The following is an 18,905-nucleotide window of genomic DNA, read 5'->3' on the forward strand; positions in this document are numbered from 1 at the left end:
TTAAATGCAAGTTTCCTTACAAGTTAAATAGATAATTACATGCATTTCTTATTACATTTTCTGTTTATATCTCCAAATTGTCAAAAGTGTATTCAAAAGTTTGAATACACTTTCATATTAAACTATATTTTTATAATAAAAACAAAGCATGGAGAATTCTTCTGTGTGCTTTCGTTTACACTTTTAATCACCATGTTGGAACTGGAAAGACCACTTAACAGGCTGCGTGCTTCCTTCCGAATGAAAACGCACCAGGATTGTTTTTCTACAAAAAATACAAGGGAGTGCCCTTGGTAAACGCGAATACAGGTATTCTCGCGAGATCCAAACTGCCCTACCACTTCGCTAGTTCAAGATGGAGAAGCAAATTTAACACGCATTCGAGGTAGGCAGAAAGACTTATTCCAGACTATTGACATGGGTTTTAGCTAACTGGCGACAGACGTTGCTCTTTCGTAACAGCTATCGTTGATGATTCACAGTCGCCACGATATCCGGGGCCACAAACTAGTGTCTTTTTAAGGTTAATGTTCGGATCTTCTGCAGTGTAAACCGCCATTTTTAATTTAGCCATGATCCCACGGATAGAGCATTGTGCGGAGCTTGCTATCTAGTTAGCTCGCGCGAAACCCACAGACATCCACGCCGCACACATACACAGGCTCATGTTCACAATGTGTGTGGGTATGTGAGCCTCTATTCAGTTACAAGCCAAAGCTCTATCCTCGGTCAGCGGCTACTCTGTCCCTCCTAGGAAATAATGAGACAAATAGCTGTTAGGAGAGAGTCAAAACCTGTGTCAGGTTGCAGACTTGAGTTTTCGTGATCAGCTAACGTTAGCCTTCAAAGCTGAATTGAAGCCGAAGTTAACAAATGTTAGCTTAAACTGCTAGTAAACCGAGCTAATGTCATGCAACTAGCTACTAACTTTGCTAACGTTAGCGCCACCGCTGACTTAGCCTTAACTGCGTAGGTAGCTACTTCAATAACAATGACAAATGATGTGAGCTGATTTAAAGCCGTTACAACTAACCTAGCTAACTTGGCAATGATAAACTAATAAGGGAGTTTAGCAATGTTGCTAAAGCTATCCATAGCTGTGACTGTGTTTTTTTTTTTCCCCCGTATGGTTTGATGGTCTGGCCAATTCATAACGTCAGTAGCTAATATTAACGTAAATGCTGCAGCGTTGTTTTTGGATTAAATAAGTTACACTAATAGGAGGAGCATCATACTGTCAACAGAGTGGGCTATTATTTGCTCATGTACAAGTCTGTGGAAGCTAGCAGGGATGTATCTCATTGAAAACAGTCAGAATGTTTTGATGTAATATATACAGTACCGTGTTACCTGTCAGCATACAATTTGCTCCATGTTATCCTCTCAGTCATCATCGCTATGGCATGGGAACAGTTAAAGTGGACTTGTAAAGTGAGCAACATACTTGTTTGATTGTTTTTTCTGTTTAACAAAACTGTGGCTATGTTTAATCATTCATGGCAGTCTTTAGCTAATTTGCATCACCAGTGGACTCTAAAAGCCAGGTTTCAAATAAACAGCTGAAAAGTGGAGTTTTGAAATTTTGATGCATCTTAGTTAATTTGATCTTAGAAACATGTCCTAATATTAGTTGCAATGATACCAGAAGATGTGCTACATCAATTAAAGCACTGTGCTAGTTGCTAGTTGTATTAACCTCAGCAAGTCTTAGTTAAAGCTGTGCACTTTCAATGCAGACAAGAACATTGTTATTAATTTCTAGTCCATGCCTGTAAAAAGAACTGATGACACATTCCATAAATACGTACATCTCTGATTACAAACAAGATACCAAAGAAGTCAAGTCACTTTGTTCTTGAATCTTTGAAAGTAACACACACTCACCACAGAACTGTACAAATTATCAAGACATGCAGTATTAAGAGCAAAACAGACTGGCATATCTTCATACTTGCATATAATAAAAACACTTTCAGCCCTCAAAGCGAAAAAGATGAAGGTGGATTTTGAGGTGTTGATTGAACGTATCAGTAGTAGAGGAAGTCCACCAGGTACAGTCATGTTTCAGGTTTTGATTTGCATATCTGAAATATGTAACACATTTAACAGTTCAAGACAAACTGGTGCCGTTTTAATAGAAATCTGCTTCCTCAATAACACTGACTGACTTAATCACAGTATTGTGTAGTGTAGTTGGGTTTGCAGTTTCACAGTTGCCATAATTACTTATTCCTAGTATTTTTTTTTTAATGTAACTGTCAGTGTTTTATGACTGACCAAACTGCTTGACTATTTTTGTCCTGTAATGCCTAATTTTATTGTTTTATATATTTTCAGATTGGTGAAAGAAACTGCATAACAAACTAAGGATGAGAGTTGTGGAGCTATTGAACCAAAGCAGTTTCTGGTATGTACTGCTAACCTTTCTACCTTTACTGGAAGTGCTCTGGTGAAACACCTGAATGCATAACCAATACACTTAATTGCTGTCAACATGCTTACAAAAAAAGTTATCGTTTGTTTGGGGTTAATATCACAAACACAACGAGTAGGAAGAAGAAGAAAGTTTGTTTTTTATTATTATTATTATTTTGCCTTTTCCACACAGGAGTGGTCAGATATATGTGTTACTTTATTGAGCAATTCAAACTAGCTTAAGTTCTTCACATTCTTTACAAATAAGAACATTTCAATCTCAGCAACTATGTTGTCAGTGATATTTTCCGTTTCTGTTTTTCCTTGTGGTCTCATCTGTCCAGTCAGAGGGGTTTTGGTGAGACTTACTATGGTGCACTTGGTTTGTGCTGCTCACAGCACCAAAAACTTTGTTAAAAAGTCATCAGCTCATTGAATGTTTTGCTTGATATCTGCAATTGACAGAAAATTATTGTTATTATTATTTTTTTTTACAGAATTATACCATAACATTTTTGGCAGTTGTCCCTCAGATTTGTTTGTAATGAAGAGTTGTGACCAAATATAGTTTTAAATTTTCAGCAAATGTACAACGCAGTGGCAATGAAATATCAACTGATATCGCAACATCTTTACTTAGAAACATAAATATCGTTTCTTATGATAATCCAGAGATGCTGTGAGGAAGTTTCCCTCAGTGACATCCCACCCATCTTGTGTACACTTTTAATTTGCATGCAATATAATGCGTGAATGGAGGGGAAAAAAAGTAAATATTGCTAAATTCTACTAACTGCCACTAAGCTAGATTGAATGCAGTAACTTCAGCAAGTCACCAAAATCATCTTGTCTGATAGATACTGTAGCACTGGGTATTTAGATGAGTGCAGCAGGCCCTTGTCTTTCTGTGTAATAGCTCTTAAGATTTCCCTGTCTCAGCAGTGAAAGGGTTTGGTGCATCAGTCTTTGATTATAAATTGCATATTTAACATGATTACCTCGTCCCTTCAGATCCAATGAGAGAGCATCTTGCTTGACATTCTTGACACCCTAAAAAGCTAACTTTTTCAGACACTTCAGACAATCGCATGTATTATACTGAGGAGCACTGTTCTGTTATGTCTCAGATTTGATGGAATTTTTTTTAACATCAGAAATAATGTTAGTTTCCTTTTTTTAGTTGATTTTACTTGGCCCACACTTTTAATGTTAAGTCCTGAAGTTACCTTATGGCTATTTTATTTCATAATTTAGTTTTAGAGGTAATGTGAGTAATGCTTGATTTTTAAAATGTCAACACGCTCACCCCTAAGTCACCTGAAATGAGCGTCCTGTACTGACGTTAATATTTATCTAGAGTCATTAAGCTGGCTGTAGGAGAATAAATCAAGCGCTTAGCCTCATGTTATGTAATTCTGTTTTCTGATCAATATCTGGCATAAGAATTTCCTTTGGGATTGATGAAGTTCTATCTTACCTTATCTTACTTCTTGAGAAAGGCGATGTTGGCCCAGCACATGAAATGTAATTGGGGTTACCCACAAAAAAAAAAAAATCTGTTGAACTAAACAAACAATTAACACCGAAGTTAATTAGTGGCAGCACTAGTGATAGTGGAATAAAAAACGAGGATATTAAATGCTTCAATTAGCTTCGATGTTGGCCCTTTTATCTGTAGTATGTGCACCAGTTTTAGTATACGTGCCCTTAAAATGTAGGTTTTGCTGTTTATCTATGTATTAGATAACATTGTGCTTTGTGTGTCAATGTTTATTTTTTATTTTTTTAAATTTATAATCAGTTGCATATTTATCACTGGTGATGGACTTACAAAATGCATACCAATGTGGTGAAGCTCACCGTTGTAGGTCCGATAGATTTTGATTAAAATAATTTTAAGGATAATGCAATTATATTATTTTTGTATTCCAATGTTTTTGGTGATTCGTTGTTCTGAATCCATCGTAAATGTTAAGTACCGCATAAAATGCGATGCGTTCCACAGAGGGCCCATATTAATACGCACTGCATCGATACAAACAACAGTGGCTACTCATTTCCAGCCGTAACGTTATTCACTTTTTGCACACTACCCAGAGTCATGATGACTGTGCCAACAGCTAGTGCCTATGTGCTTTGGAAACAGTCGCGGATACAATAATACACCGGACGGATGAACACACTTCTTTATTGACTCGGAAGCCGGTAGTCATTTTGACCGAACGCAAATTAAAAACAAAACTCGCAGTGTCACGTTAGACCAGTCCGACAGTGATTCAGCGAGTTATTATGCGTTTCTGCTGCTGCTCAACTAACGGTAGCTAGCTTGCTAGCTAGCGCGTGCCACGACTGTCTAGCTGTAGAAGCAAGCGACTCCGAGCCTTAAGAAAGTAACGTTACCCATTCCAGGTATTTCACACACATCCGTTTCACCGTTGCTGGTCAAAGACTGGTGTTTTCGGTTTTATTTTTACTTCTAGCGGGCACGGCGCGGGAGCAGGGAGTGTTAGCTGCTTTTGCGGCCTGCGCAGCCTCGACCTAAATTAGTCAAGAGTCAGGTCAGGACAGGATGGTGAATCTGTGAGATCTGGTTTGACAGCTGTGGCACAAATGGTCAAAACTGCTTGATTTTCTTTGGTTAGCTACATGTTGAATGTTCGTCCTTGATAGCATGCACGACTTGTTTGTGACTTGGCTGACTTTTAGAAGGTTTGGCGATTTAGTATCACAGGGAAAGATCGTTTGCTAACGTTACCGGTAGCTCACTGTTAGCTTGCCAGGGGTTAACACCATCTCCGCAGCAAACGTTACCGATCGATTTGTTCGGTACGTGGAGCTTTCCAGCGTGTCTGGTTTTGTCAGATGTGTTGCTAACCAGCCACATTGCAGACCTGTCTTGTTTGTGACTAGTATCTTGAATCAAGCTTGTGAATAGGGACTTGTTAGTATTGGGTAAATAACGCTGTGCTGTTAGCAAAGGTGACGTTAGCTTGATAGCTATAACTTTAACCTGTTAGCGTCAAGTCGCTTGAGTTGTTGTTGGGCAACAGTATGGGTAGCATAATGTGTTACTGATATTAGACTGGACTTTCATATACGTTCAACGTTAGGCAAGAGTTTTAGGCCAACAAATGAGGCCCATACAAAATTCAATTAACTTTGTGTCGTTGCTCGCTAGCCACTAGCTCATGCTCTGCCTCGATCTGCTTTGTGATGATCATACATTTAGACAAGCTAATGTAGTGACATTGTCACCATTGAACTAATGATTGTGGCCAATCATTTATCAGCAGCTACGTATTTAGCTGCCCATATCAACTGCATTTGCTTTTTCAGTGAGTGCTTTGTCAAATTTTGAGATTGCTAACTGATTGTATTTTGTTATGGACTTCAAGTTCTTGTACAAATTTTCATGTGAGTTATTTGTACTTATGTATGACAGAGCGTACTGTTATCTGTGTTGTTATAAACTGCACGTTGTCCAAATCAATTATGTCTTTACCTGCAGCATTCAGCATCAAAATCTAATGTACACTTTTGAAATGTTTATATCGTGACTTGTGGGACACTGTTGCTAAGTTTTGCTTTCATTTCGCAGGTAACTTGTACTGGAACATGCTGTTAAGTGGGTATTGCCAAATTATTTTCTGTAAGTACATTTGTCTTTTCAGGATTTGTGTTCATCCAGTGTTATTAATTCTACATCAGTATGACTCATTGGTTTTGAGTATTTTGATGTTTGAACTGCAATATTTGCTTTATTTACACATTTGAATTCCAAGCAGTTCATTTCACTTGACGGCTTTGCGATAGTCCAATGTAATTATTTATGTATCTGTCAAATGCATTGGTTTAGAGTATTTTTAAGTTTAAACTGCAGTATTTACCTCATTTACACATCTTAAATCGAAACAGTTCTGTGTCATAGCACATTAAAAATTCAGCATCATGTATTGTTTTCTGATGTACACGAACATTTCTCAACAGGAGCAGCAAATAGAGATTATAGACAATGAAGGTCGACAGGAGCAAGTTAAAGAAAACTCCTACTGAAGCTGTGAGTATGCATAATGCTTGCTGTGTGATCTTTCCCTGCATCTAGCTTACTAGTGCTTCACTTGCAAACAGTTGGTATATGTGGTTTAGTATGACCAAATGTCATAGAAGTTGATAATTAGGGCACAGCTGATTGATTTTCTGTATAACTGGAGAGCTTGGTAAAAGATATTGTTTACTTTAGTGTGTTGGGGGTTTGAAATTGGCACAAATGGTAATGGATGCCTAAGGAGGTGCCGCTTTCTTACTGGTTTGATGTCGTGGCTTCTTTTACCATTTCTGCCTTGTAAAATTATTAGCTCATAAAAAGCGCACTGAAATCAAGGAAAGGCATCCAGTCGCTAACCTTGGTGAAAATAAGGCTCTACTACCTATTGGTGTTTTACAATAAACACCATAGCAGTGTAAACATTTAAGCAGCAGCTCGACATGTTTTGCCTATAAAACTTCCATAATAGTGCAATTTCACCTCTGAAAATACATTGATGGAAGGAAGATCACAAACACCAAGGCTTTTATCTGTTAACTTGACAGCATGCTTCATCAGAACTACCTGTGGGGTGATTGACTGTGTTGAGCCAAGCATTTTAATGTGGTGACAAATCTCACTTTAAGTTGGACACGGCATGGTTCTTAAGCAGGGTGAAAGTATTTCGAGTCATTTTGTTTACCTCCACTGCGAGTTTAGAGAGAAAATGCAGATTTTAAAATCTTCATATAGTAAGTGCGGCGAAAGGGTACTATACTGTGTTTTTAGAAAAGAGGCATAGGTGATCCATGAATTGTGCTTGACCAAACATTTTGTGCTCCTTCTGAACCAACAGCCTGCTGACTGCAGGATACTTATAGAGAAGCTCAAGGCATGCAGTGATGAGCAGCTGCTGGTTGAACTGCAGCACATCAAAACCTGGAATATCGGCAAGGTAAGACTCAAAGAAAAGGCTGCGCGAGAGGGCCTTCGGTCAGTCTTTCTCACTTACATACCTTATGACAAGGTTCCGACTGGTCAAGGATAGTGTGGAATAATGTGTGACGTAACAGGTGTATGCCAAGATTTTGACATTACCAGAGTTTGACCTTATGCTTCAGCACATGCATCGAATTTAAAATGCAGATTGCATTAAAAAAAAAAAAAACATATGTGCACGTTGACATTTCCACATTGTGTTCATAGAAACATCTGCCCACAGTGAAACTCCAGAACAATAGAAAAACGGCAACATTTTTCCTTCTTGGTTCTCTTTCTAGTTGATATTTAGCATTTGGTAAAGTATTCAGTAAAAACAGACCAGAACAGCCAGTGTTGATATCAGCTTGAATGTGCATTGGTGTTTGTACATTGCTTCGGCATGTGTACCAGCTGTAAGAGATGAACTGAGTGTTACCTTTATGCAGTGAATAAACTAGAAGACAGATATTATATAGTCATTTATGATGTTATGCCAGGCTAATTGCATTTCATATTAGGGTCATAGTAGGAAATCTGTCATATGCCTGGTTTAGACTTGCTGCCAATCACTACAAAATCCTTATCATATGTAGAAAAGTGTACACCTATGTTGTAAAATGTAAAGGTCTTGAATTATTATTTTACTTGGTTCTTCACTGACTATTTTTTTTCCCCCCAAACAGTGTGAGCTCTACCATTGGGTGGACCTATTGGACCGCTTCGATGGCATTCTGTGTGATGCAGGCCAGACAGTGGAGAATATGTCATGGCTACTGGTGTGTGACCGTCCAGACAACGGACAGCTCAAAGCCTTGCTTTTGGCAGTGCTCAACTTCACAGCGCTGCTCATTGAGTATAGCTTCTCTAGGCACCTGTACAGCTCCATAGAGGTAGGCCTGAACTACTCCACTTTCAACTTTCGGCCACTACTTTGCTTTTTTTGGACTGTCGATATGTCACAAAGGAAACAGTAAAATAACTTACTAACTTCAACCCTATTTTATCTCCCACTCTCATCCCCTTTTACAGCACTTAACCACCTTGTTAGCGTCCTGTGACATGCAGGTGGTCCTGTCTGTGCTGAACCTACTGTATGTGTTCAGTAAGCGCTCCAACTACATCACAAGACTGGGATCCGACAAAAGGACACCTCTTCTGGCCCGTCTGCAACACCTGGCTGAGGTCTAGTGAATGCTATTGTTTTCCTATCGCCATGATTCCAGCTGTCCCTCAAGAGAAAGAGCTTTATTGTTTTGTCTCTTTGTTCTCTTCTGCAGAGCTGGGGAGGAAAGGAGAATGGCTTTGGTCTGGCTGAATGCTGCAGGGATCTGCCTATGACGGTGAGAAATTTATAGAGTAATGTTAAGTTACTGTTTCTGTCAACTACCTACTGCTAGTAGACTATTACTTGTATTCATTTTAAATAAAGGCTGTCAAAACAGATTAATTAACCACTTTTTATAATCTATCTCTACTCTACTGCCCCCTGTTGGTACATGAGCAGAAGTATCCTCCCAGTGCCACCACACTGCACTTTGAGTTTTACGCTGAACCAGGCCCGGAAGTGAAAGTAGAGAGGAAGGTAAAAGCCAGAACATTTATTTATGCAATAAAACCTTTAAAGATTTTGGAAATATTGCAGTAATGACTCAACTTTTTTTGTCATCTTTCTCTTGTTTTCTCAGCAGACAAGTAGTAACACACTACACTATATTCACATCGAGCAGCTTGACAAGGTACATCAGATTAGAATTGTATCATTAAAATTGTATTAACAGTATCTTGGGTTCTTGACCTTAACATTGGATTCCCTGTGTGTCTCAGATTTCAGAGAGCCCATCTGAGATCATGGAGTCACTGACGGTGATGTACAACATCCCTAAAGACAAGCAGACCCTACTGTTCACGCATATTCGACTGGCACATGGGTTTTCAAATCACAAGAAGAGGTTGCAGGCTGTGCAGGCCCGACTGCATGCCATCTCTATACTGGGTGAGCTGACAACTTCTCTGTAAGAAAGTCACAGGGTCACTTTGCTACTAGTTACAATGGCTGACTTTTTCTGTATCCTTTGCAGTGTATTCAAACGCACTCCAAGAGTCAGCCAACAGCATTCTGTACAATGGCTTGATAGAGGAGCTGGTGGATGTTTTACAGATTACGGACAAACAGCTTGTGGTAAGAAAATAGTTTGCTCTTTCAGCCTAATCACTTTGTAGTGACACTCAATGTATATGCTACACTAGCAGTAGCATCTTACTTGTAAATTGACGGTAAAATGTGTTTTGTGTCTTTGTCAAACTGAGATAACATTCACAGATTTATGTATGCATGCTCCAGTGGCAGTGCAGGAGTGCTGTAATGCCCCCTTTTAATTCTGTTCTCTGAAATACTGTATTGAATTTTGTTCTTCAGGATATCAAGGCAGCATCTTTGCGCACTTTAACTTCGATTGTCCATCTGGAGAGGACACCCAAGCTTTCCAACATCATAGATTGCACTGGCACTGCCTCCTACCATGGCTTCTTGCCTGTGTTGGTGCGCAACTGTATACAAGCAATGATTGGTGAGAATGTGGTCAAAGCTTTTTATTTAAGTGATGGATGCACAAAAAAAAAAAATAGGACAAATTAAGTTACAGTTTTAACTTGTCATTTCTACCTTCTAGATCCACTGATGGAACCCTACCCACACCAATTTGCCACTGCACTCTTCTCATTCCTCTACCACTTGGCCAGCTATGATGCTGGAGGGGAAGCCCTCGTCTCCTGTGGCATGATGGAAGCTCTCCTGAAGGTATTTCCAGATCCAAATACATCATCCGCAATCACAGTTTTATTTTAAAGGAGATTATTCATTAATACTCTTTTACTTTGTAGGTGATCAAGTTCTTGGGTGATGAGCAAGATCAGATCACCTTTGTGACTCGAGCAGTGCGGGTTGTGGACCTCATCACCAACCTTGACATGGCTGCCTTTCAGTCCCACAGCGGCCTTTCCATTTTCATCTGCAGGCTAGAGGTTGCTTATGCACTTTGCTTTTCTCTATTCCTGACACAGCTGCTTCCAGCTACAGAGCCATTGAAATCTTTGTGCTCACTCATTCCTCTCTCAATCACTTTCTATTTTTAGCATGAGGTGGACCTATCAAGGAAAGAGTGCCCTTTTGTCATCAAGCCAAAGATCCAGAGGCCTAGTGCAGCTGTGGAGTCTGAAGACATGGACACAGACATGGAGAGTAAGTTGAAAACATGGAACATCCTCACCTTTTATGAACTGATAAAGCATTTTATTGAGGAACACCTGCACAACTGCCTATCTGGGCAGTTATCCAGTCAGTCGATCTTGTGGCAGCAGTGGCATGCAGAAAACCATGCAAATGAAAGCCAGCTTCAGTTCATGTTCAGTGTCAAAATGGGGGAAAAATGTGATGTTACTTTTTCCATGGCATTACTTTTGGTGGCAGGCAAGTTGGTTTATGTACTTCTGAAACTGCGGATTTTGTGGGACTTTCATGCACAACTTTCTTTGACGCGTACTCAGATTGGTGAGAGGTAAGAAAACAAAAGTGAGGGGCATTTCCACAGATGGAACGCCTTGTTAGTGAGGGACATCAGAGAAGAATGACCAGACTGATTAAAGCTGACCAAAAGACAACACTCAAATAACAACTCTTTAAAATTGTAGTGAGTAAAAAAGCATCTCAGAACGCATATTACAGCCCACCTTGAGGTAGATGGACTACAACAACAGAAAACGCCACTCCTGGTAGCCAAGAAAAGAAATTGAAGGCTTCAGTGGGCGCAGGCTTCCCAAAATCAAACAGTTGAACACTCGAAAAATGTACCCTGTTCAGAATGTCATAGGAATGCTTGGAATATGTTTTGCAATCCATGCCATAAAGAATTAAGCCTGTTTTGAAAGCAATAGGGGCCCTTAGCCAGTGGTAGGGTAGTGTAAGTCAAGTTCATTATCTCTTCAAATTCAGGAACATTTAGTAAGTGTTGCTAAGTTTTAAACACTCCCCTGGCTGCTGTGTTGATTAGCTAATGTTATGGATTCTCACAGTGTCAGAAGTTGCCATGGAAAGCAGCCCTGGACCATCAACATCTTCTGGTACCAGACCAGAGGCAGACCACCGATCACAGAGCAGCACTGCTAACACACCTCGTGCAGGTACGCACACAGCACATATTGAAAACTCTCAACAAAATCACTTGTCACTGTTGTACTTTGTCAGCACTATCACACTCTGTCTCTCTAGGTATGCAGTGTATCCCCCAGAGGGCAGCTCTGTTAAAGTCAATGCTAAACTTCTTGAAGAAAGCCATCCAGGACCCGGCCTTCTCTGATGGCATACGCCACGGTAAGTCATTGGCATCTTCTCACTTGTTGTATAGATTAACTCAATATTAAGAGTGTTGTACTTTCTCGTTTATGTATTTTAAATAGATTGAGGAATTATTTTGTCAAGATCTGTACATTTCATTATGCAAATGTTGGCTGTTAATATGTGTATTGTCCACCTTCTTTTTTTTTTTTTAAAGTAATGGATGGGTCCTTGCCTACCTCACTCAAGCACATTATCAGTAATGCAGAATATTATGGCCCATCACTGTTCCTCCTAGGTGAGTACACAGTAACACTTCAGACAAGTCTCTGTTGACTGAGCTGAGTGCTCTCACTTGATTTCAAAGAGGCAAAATTTGTGTTACATTAAACTCTGTGTGAATATGATAACATTTGACTGTTTGCTATATTGAAATGAATGTATAAATGCTTTTAATCATTGTTTTTAATTATGATTTCTTTTTCCTCTTCCCTTGTTTTGTCTTTTTTTTTTTCTTTTTTTTTTTGGGTTATAGCGACAGAGGTGGTGACGGTGTTTGTGTTCCAGGAGCCATCCCTGCTTTCTTCCCTGCAGGATAATGGTCTGACGGATGTCATGCTGCATGCCCTTCTCATCAAAGATGTGAGTTTGCCATGTTTTTCCTGTTACTGATACTTAATTTCACTTGAATAATATCACTCTCATTTTCTGTTATGTCTTAACTCGTGTACTGGGTTTAAACATGAAATTGTTAGTTTTTCAGCGGTCTCTCATTAGAGTCCATAGAATACCGTAGCATTGACAGAGCTCTTGATTCACTTAAGATATAGATTGACAGTGTAAAAGGGTTAACCTGTCTCCACCGGTCAGAGTTTGGACCTATGCATGTACTATTAAACTTGATTACTCAATTTTTACTAAAACATTGCATCATTTCCAGGTTGGTATAAATGCATGCTAAATTGAGAACACCAGCCACAGCTTGATGGTTAAATGGCTGATCTAGGTCAGGTTCAGACATCTTTTGTAAACAACACTGCAGTATGGCAGGTCATAGAATTTTTTTGTATGTAAATTCCATGTGGGCTATCGCTGTGTTAGCTGTGTGAAAATGGGTCTTTTTATCAGGAAAAAAATGTAATCATTCATACCCTCTTTTTTTTTTTTTTAGGTTCCTGCTACTCGTGAGGTGCTGGGTTCTCTCCCTAATGTGTTTAGTGCACTCTGCCTGAATGCAAGAGGCCTGCACTCCTTCGTTCAGTGCCAGCCCTTTGAACGCCTCTTCAAAGTGCTTTTGTCCCCTGACTACCTGCCTGCTATGCGACGGCGCCGTAGCTCTGACCCTTTGGGTGAGTTGGTCTGTTTGTGTTCAGATGATTCGATGCAGAACATATTTAAGTGGATGACACGTATTTTGTTTGGCTTCAGGTGACACTGCATCCAACTTGGGCAGTGCTGTGGATGAGCTCATGAGACACCAGCCCACTTTGAAGACAGATGCAACTACTGCCATTATTAAGGTCGTGCAACTTTTTATTTAAAAGCCTAGTCTCAAGTGTCTCCTAATTTGGTGGGATTATTAACTTTACATTGCTGTTACAGTTACTGGAGGAGATCTGCAACCTCGGTCGAGCTCCTGAATACATCTGCCAGAAACCATCCATCCAGAAAGCAGATGGTACTGTTGCAGTGCCACCAGCACGCTCCAGCCACGCTGCTGAAGAAGCTTCAAGTGAAGATGAAGAGGAAGAAGAGGCCCTCCACACATTCAGCCAGCAGCAGGGGGAACCAGAGAGCAACAGACAGTCAGTGCCACTTGAATTGTATGACGCTGAGTTCATAACACAATAGAACAGAACAACAACTCTTTACCGACTTTGATTTTTTTTCCAAGTCAATTCACTAATTTTTCGAAAAGTTAGTTGGGAGTTGACATTTTGGATGTTGTGTGGATTCTTGCAGGGTGGTAGGAACTGAGGAACGAATACCCATTCCTTTAATGGATTACATCCTGAATGTGGTATGTGTTGGTTGTTTGACAGCATCACTCCTGTTTTGGTTATGATGTGAAATATTCCAAGCTATAGAAGAAACATTCACCTTTTGGTTGGTTAAGTCATTAATATGTTGTGCACTTGTTTCCCAGATGAAGTTTGTAGAGTCCATACTGAGCAACAACACCACAGACGACCACTGTCAGGAGTTTGTCAACCAGAAAGGGCTGCTGCCCCTGGTCTCTATTCTGGGCCTCCCCAACTTACCCATAGACTTCCCCACCTCAGCTGCCTGCCAAGCCGTGGCTGGTGTCTGCAAGTCCATATTGGTAAGCACAAAAGAATGATCACTTTTGGGATTTCTTCTTTGTTACATTTCTTTCTTGGAAGTGGCATATATTAATGTGAACAGGGTATTGAACAACCACATTCAGCCCAAATGCTCTCTTTGATCTGCAGTTCCTGGGCAACTTAAAAAGAGCTGGTTTGTGTCCCTTTAATTCCTCCCCATAGACACTCTCACATGAGCCTAAGGTACTCCAGGAGGGCCTGTGCCAACTGGACAGCATTCTGACGTCCCTGGAGCCACTTCATCGACCAATTGAGGTGCCTGGTGGGTCTGTGCTTCTCAGAGAACTGGCTAATGCGGGCCACGTCACCGACGCCACGTTGTCAGCCCGTGCTACACCACTGCTACATGCTCTTACCGCAGCGCATGCCTACATCCTCATGTTTGTCCATACTTGCAGAGTAGGACAGGTAAATATGGATATATTTTTTAACAAACAAAGTTGACAACCCTTTACTCTATTTTATTAACCCTAAATCACTTTATTTGACAGTTGATTTCTGTACATTGTCATATGTGATTTTTAGAAACAACTGGCTACATCAGTGATGTCTAAGTTAGAGGTGGGAATCTTTGATAGTTTCGTGATTTGATTCTAATTCTTAGTGTCACAATTAGATTTAGAATCTATTCTCAATTTAAAATGAAATGATAAAATCAAAGATGAACACTATATTTTGGCTTCTCTCCACTTTACTGTATGCCAAACCACTGAATTCTGTTGTTTGCCCGCTGACATGAACCGTAACTGCGGGTCATTGTGTCAGAAAGCACAGAAACGTTTTCATTTTTAAATGATAGTTTTGAAGTTATTCTTCTAAGTTAAGTGAACAATCATCTACCTTTTTTAGAACTGTCTAAATTGCTGTACAGATGAGGACTTGAAAAACAAACAGATCAGTAGGACAGTTATTTTTTTTGTGCCTCCCCAGAGTTTTATTTAAATTTTGTTAAGTGCCGTGGTCTCTGATTTGCTTGTTGGTGCTGGACGTAGGTTCTAAACACCACTGGCTGTAGTCTGAAGGTAACGGGGTATGCAGCATTCACGAAATGCTTTTAATTTTTAAAAATTTAATTATAAAGTCACAAAATCCAAAATGCACCCTAGTGCTCGCCTTGAACTACATCCTCTATCAAAACCAGGTCTCCCTAAAAGAAAAAAAAAGAAAGAAAGAAAGGAAAAGAGATCACTAACTTACCTGCTTAAACAAAAGTCATATATATTTAAAATATGTACACAACGTGCAAGGTGTGTGTGTGCTGCACACTGCCTGGGTTCTGTTGCTGTTGAATCAGCCATTTGTATTAGTCAGTGTAATTTTATGAGCTGATTATGGATTTATTTCATATCACTACAAAATTAATTCATTAATGATGCTTGTTTTTTCCCCCCACCAACTATTGTCCTAGTGAATCCTTATGCAGCCAATTGTTTTTGTATACATTTATACCTAAAGGTTTCCTGTAGAGCTTATAATCTCGAGTAGGGCAATAGGCTAGCTTTTTTTAAATGTTGCTTCCCATTTTGTTTGTCTTTACAATTCCTAAAAATGTATCTGTGTAATGAGGAAGGGAATGCATTGTTCAGCATTGTTATAACTCGGTGTACAAAGAATGCATTTGGTTATCACCTAAGGTAAACATAACTTTTATTGGTTTACAAGAAAACTTGTTCCCAAGAAAAGATGATTACATGAATTGTATGTATGTTTTTCACATTGTAAAGGGAGTTCTTGAAATCGAGTTTGGTTTAGCAGCTCTAAATGTATCTGTTCTCTTTCTAAACAGAGTGAGATCAGAGCTATCTCAGTCAACCAGTGGGGCTCCCAGCTGGGCTTGAGTGTTCTCAACAAGCTCAGTCAGCTCTACTGCTCTCTGGTATGGGAGAGCACTGTGCTGCTGTCGCTATGCACCCCTAACAGGTAAGGCTTTTATCATTTATCCCCTCTACTTTACCTTTGCAGCCAGCTGTTATCCTTCCTAACACCTCTCGCTTGTGCCCTATAGCCTGCCTCCAGGATGTGAGTTTGGCCAGGCTGATATGCAGAAGCTGGTGCCCAAAGAGGAGAAGCCATCTGGCAACACTGCAGCAACCACAGCCTCTGGTTCCAGAAGAACTGGTAATATAACAATCTAACTTTGTTTAATAGAAACCACCATGTACCTGAAACACTTTTCAACAAGTAAATTTTTGTTTACCTTTATCCAGCAGATTCTGAAGCAGTGTCTGTAGATTCATCTGCTGGTGGTCTGTTGGAAGGCATGGGTCTAGATGGGGACACCTTGGCTCCAATGGAGACGGATGAACCCTCTACAACAGACCCTAAGGCCAAGTCCAAACTTACCCCAGCTATGGCCACCCGCATCAAACAAATTAAACCCCTACTCTCTGGTAAGATGATTTCCACAGCACAATCGTTTTTATAATTGTCAATGTTTTAGCATATAATTTTTTAAAACAAAATGTCTTAAAATCTTGAGTTTATTGTCTCAGTAATCACCTTGTGTCTTTGCAGCGTCATCTCGGCTAGGTAGGGCTCTTGCTGAGCTCTTTGGCCTGTTAGTAAAGCTGTGTGTAGGCTCTCCAGTGCGCCAACGGCGCTCCCATCATGCCACAAGCACAGGCACTACTCCGACGCCTGCTGCTCGGGCCACTGCTTCTGCCCTCACTAAGCTCCTCACCAAGGGTCTAAGTTGGCAGCCCCCACCCTACACACCCACCCCTCGCTTTAGGTAAGTGCAGGAGACTGCTACCACTGCCATTATCTGTATGTACAAGACACACAGAGTGACAGATTTTGACTTCCTTTTTTTCCTTTTTTCCTGACAGGCTGACTTTTTTCATCTGCTCAGTGGGCTTCACATCTCCCATGCTGTTTGATGAGAGGAAGTACCCCTACCACCTAATGCTGCAAAAGTTCTTTTGCTCTGGGGGACATGATGCCTTATTTGAGTAGGTCCTTGCCTATTATGTGACATTAAAAACAAGAATGGTATTTTATCTTCCTTGTCGCTTGATAGTATCTACTGCTGAATATGACCAAAAATTCTATGTTTATAGTATACTTACAACTATTAGAAAACAAGACTTATTAGGTGACAAACAGCTAATTCCGGTCACAAAAAATACTCAGCAATGACTGAAAAGGCAGACAAATCTGACTGCTGCAGGGGTTTGAACTAATGTTACCACAGAGCTTGTGAGCTTGGGTGTTTGTGCTAGCAGCTTGGAATGTCAATTTTTTTGTTTCTGTGTACTCGATCAGTAATGCTATCTTTCGAAATGAAAAGGCTTGTGTTTGCTATCATGTTGACACAAGTTGTCTGGATATCTGATACTACATGTATATTCAAATTTTGAAATCGGACCATTTTCAGAATTACCAGTATCGTTTGACATCCCTTGGCCACAATTCAGTTGTTGTTACTGTCTCTGTATTGCTGTTGCCGTATAGGCAGATGAAGTCTGACATGCAGACCACATACATCTACTGTAAATTATTCATTTACTTATCGTCAGTATTGACCCCCCCCCTCCCCCCCAACATCACTTCTCTGTCCCTAAATACTGTTCTAGTTTTAATGTTTGACGGGAGTTTCACTGGTTGTATGTGTTGATTGTTTTTTGTTTTTGTGTGTGTGTGTGTGTGTGTGTAGGACATTTAACTGGGCACTGTCAATGGGTGGGAAGGTGCCAGTGTCTGAGGGTCTTGAGCATACTGACCTACCAGACGGGACAGGAGAGTTCCTTGATGCCTGGTTAATGCTGGTGGAGAAGATGGTTAATCCAAGCACTGTGCTGGACTCGCCGCACTCTCTGCCAGCTAAAATGCCCGGAGTCACACCGACTATGCCCCAGTTCAGTGCTCTTAGGTTCCTCATAGTCACCCAGAAGGTTGGTATGCACTAGCAATAAAAATTTTGAGCAGTTTCAGTGGACGTATATGTACAGACCAGTGGAAGCTTTTTTTAGCCACTGATGATTGCATCAGAGTGCATTTAGAAATAAAAAAAAAAAAAATAATAAACACCCAAATTACACCACATAATGACTTTATATAAGATTGAGGAACTCTCACACCTTTCTGTATTTGACTCTTGGTGCATCAAAATCCATCGTATTTGGCAACGCTAACTCCTGTGCAACATGAAGGCAAAAAGTACGTCATCACCCCTATTTTCCTGCAATAGACTTAAGTCTTAACGATTACCTTACGAACGTAATAGGAGAGACTTCTCATTTTAAGTTAATGTTAGTCCAGCTGCGGTACACCACAGCTTAGCTACAGCAGATTTTCCAGGATGCACAAATACTGTCTCATCAACTTTTTGGTCCAGAAAATCTTGAAATAATTGATGTAAAAATGTTTTTACTCTATGCCATAGATTTTTTTCAATTCAATTTTGTTTCAGTAGCAGCCATTCACAACTTATGTCATCTTATTGTACTTCACATAGTAAGATAAAGGCCTTTATACACAGGAACCCAACAAGTCCATTGTTAAAGGTTTTACAACTGTATGCATACACAGTTACCAGAGCCAGGCAAGCAGAAACTTTATTGTTCCTTGAAAGTCAGGAAGGTATTGTCCTTTTATAATTCCTGCATCCCTTCTGAGTGGTCAGCAAAGGTATCGCAACTCTAGCTCATTAAATAGCAAAAGGCTCCACCTAGTGGCACAATAGTGTATTACAACAGTGTACAATACATGTTCTAATAGTTGTACTGGACATCTGCCATCTTCTGTTTAATTGATTATTATATTTAATTAATTAAATTATTTATTGCACTTAATAAATAGTATTTTTCAT

The 18,905-nt window shown here is 40.0% G+C and overlaps 1 protein-coding gene across 19 annotated transcripts in view; it reads left to right on the plus strand.

Moving 5' to 3' along the window:
* The first annotated feature begins 326 nt into the window (after positions 1 to 326).
* The window catches only part of huwe1 (HECT, UBA and WWE domain containing E3 ubiquitin protein ligase 1), a 42,165-nt gene continuing 23,586 nt past the window's right edge, over positions 327 to 18,905 (plus strand). For 10 of the 19 annotated variants that reach the window (XM_008290606.1, XM_008290620.1, XM_008290610.1 and 7 more), the window contains exons 1-32: positions 327 to 385; positions 2,338 to 2,407; positions 6,014 to 6,064; positions 6,403 to 6,472; positions 7,296 to 7,394; positions 8,104 to 8,310; positions 8,450 to 8,602; positions 8,698 to 8,760; positions 8,925 to 9,002; positions 9,106 to 9,156; positions 9,245 to 9,413; positions 9,499 to 9,599; positions 9,837 to 9,987; positions 10,090 to 10,217; positions 10,301 to 10,441; positions 10,553 to 10,658; positions 11,489 to 11,596; positions 11,685 to 11,786; positions 11,968 to 12,048; positions 12,286 to 12,392; positions 12,922 to 13,099; positions 13,179 to 13,270; positions 13,353 to 13,573; positions 13,713 to 13,770; positions 13,897 to 14,073; positions 14,258 to 14,503; positions 15,882 to 16,015; positions 16,101 to 16,213; positions 16,303 to 16,485; positions 16,610 to 16,826; positions 16,924 to 17,046; positions 17,751 to 17,988. In XM_008290606.1, coding sequence (XP_008288828.1) covers positions 6,428 to 6,472; positions 7,296 to 7,394; positions 8,104 to 8,310; positions 8,450 to 8,602; positions 8,698 to 8,760; positions 8,925 to 9,002; positions 9,106 to 9,156; positions 9,245 to 9,413; positions 9,499 to 9,599; positions 9,837 to 9,987; positions 10,090 to 10,217; positions 10,301 to 10,441; positions 10,553 to 10,658; positions 11,489 to 11,596; positions 11,685 to 11,786; positions 11,968 to 12,048; positions 12,286 to 12,392; positions 12,922 to 13,099; positions 13,179 to 13,270; positions 13,353 to 13,573; positions 13,713 to 13,770; positions 13,897 to 14,073; positions 14,258 to 14,503; positions 15,882 to 16,015; positions 16,101 to 16,213; positions 16,303 to 16,485; positions 16,610 to 16,826; positions 16,924 to 17,046; positions 17,751 to 17,988 — 3,870 coding nt within the window. In that variant the 5' untranslated portion in view covers positions 327 to 385; positions 2,338 to 2,407; positions 6,014 to 6,064; positions 6,403 to 6,427. Of the gene's footprint in view, positions 386 to 2,337; positions 2,408 to 4,574; positions 4,825 to 6,013; positions 6,065 to 6,402; positions 6,473 to 7,295; positions 7,395 to 8,103; positions 8,311 to 8,449; positions 8,603 to 8,697; positions 8,761 to 8,924; positions 9,003 to 9,105; positions 9,157 to 9,244; positions 9,414 to 9,498; positions 9,600 to 9,836; positions 9,988 to 10,089; positions 10,218 to 10,300; positions 10,442 to 10,552; positions 10,659 to 11,488; positions 11,597 to 11,684; positions 11,787 to 11,967; positions 12,049 to 12,285; positions 12,393 to 12,921; positions 13,100 to 13,178; positions 13,271 to 13,352; positions 13,574 to 13,712; positions 13,771 to 13,896; positions 14,074 to 14,257; positions 14,504 to 15,881; positions 16,016 to 16,100; positions 16,214 to 16,302; positions 16,486 to 16,609; positions 16,827 to 16,923; positions 17,047 to 17,750; positions 17,989 to 18,905 lie in introns of those variants that run through there. The other 9 variants (XM_008290618.1, XM_008290623.1, XM_008290619.1 and 6 more) reach the window with 6 other exon arrangements.

This window comes from Stegastes partitus, unplaced genomic scaffold, assembly GCF_000690725.1.
Source record: "Stegastes partitus isolate 25-593 unplaced genomic scaffold, Stegastes_partitus-1.0.2 Scaffold686, whole genome shotgun sequence".
Taxonomy (NCBI): Eukaryota; Metazoa; Chordata; class Actinopteri; family Pomacentridae; genus Stegastes; species Stegastes partitus.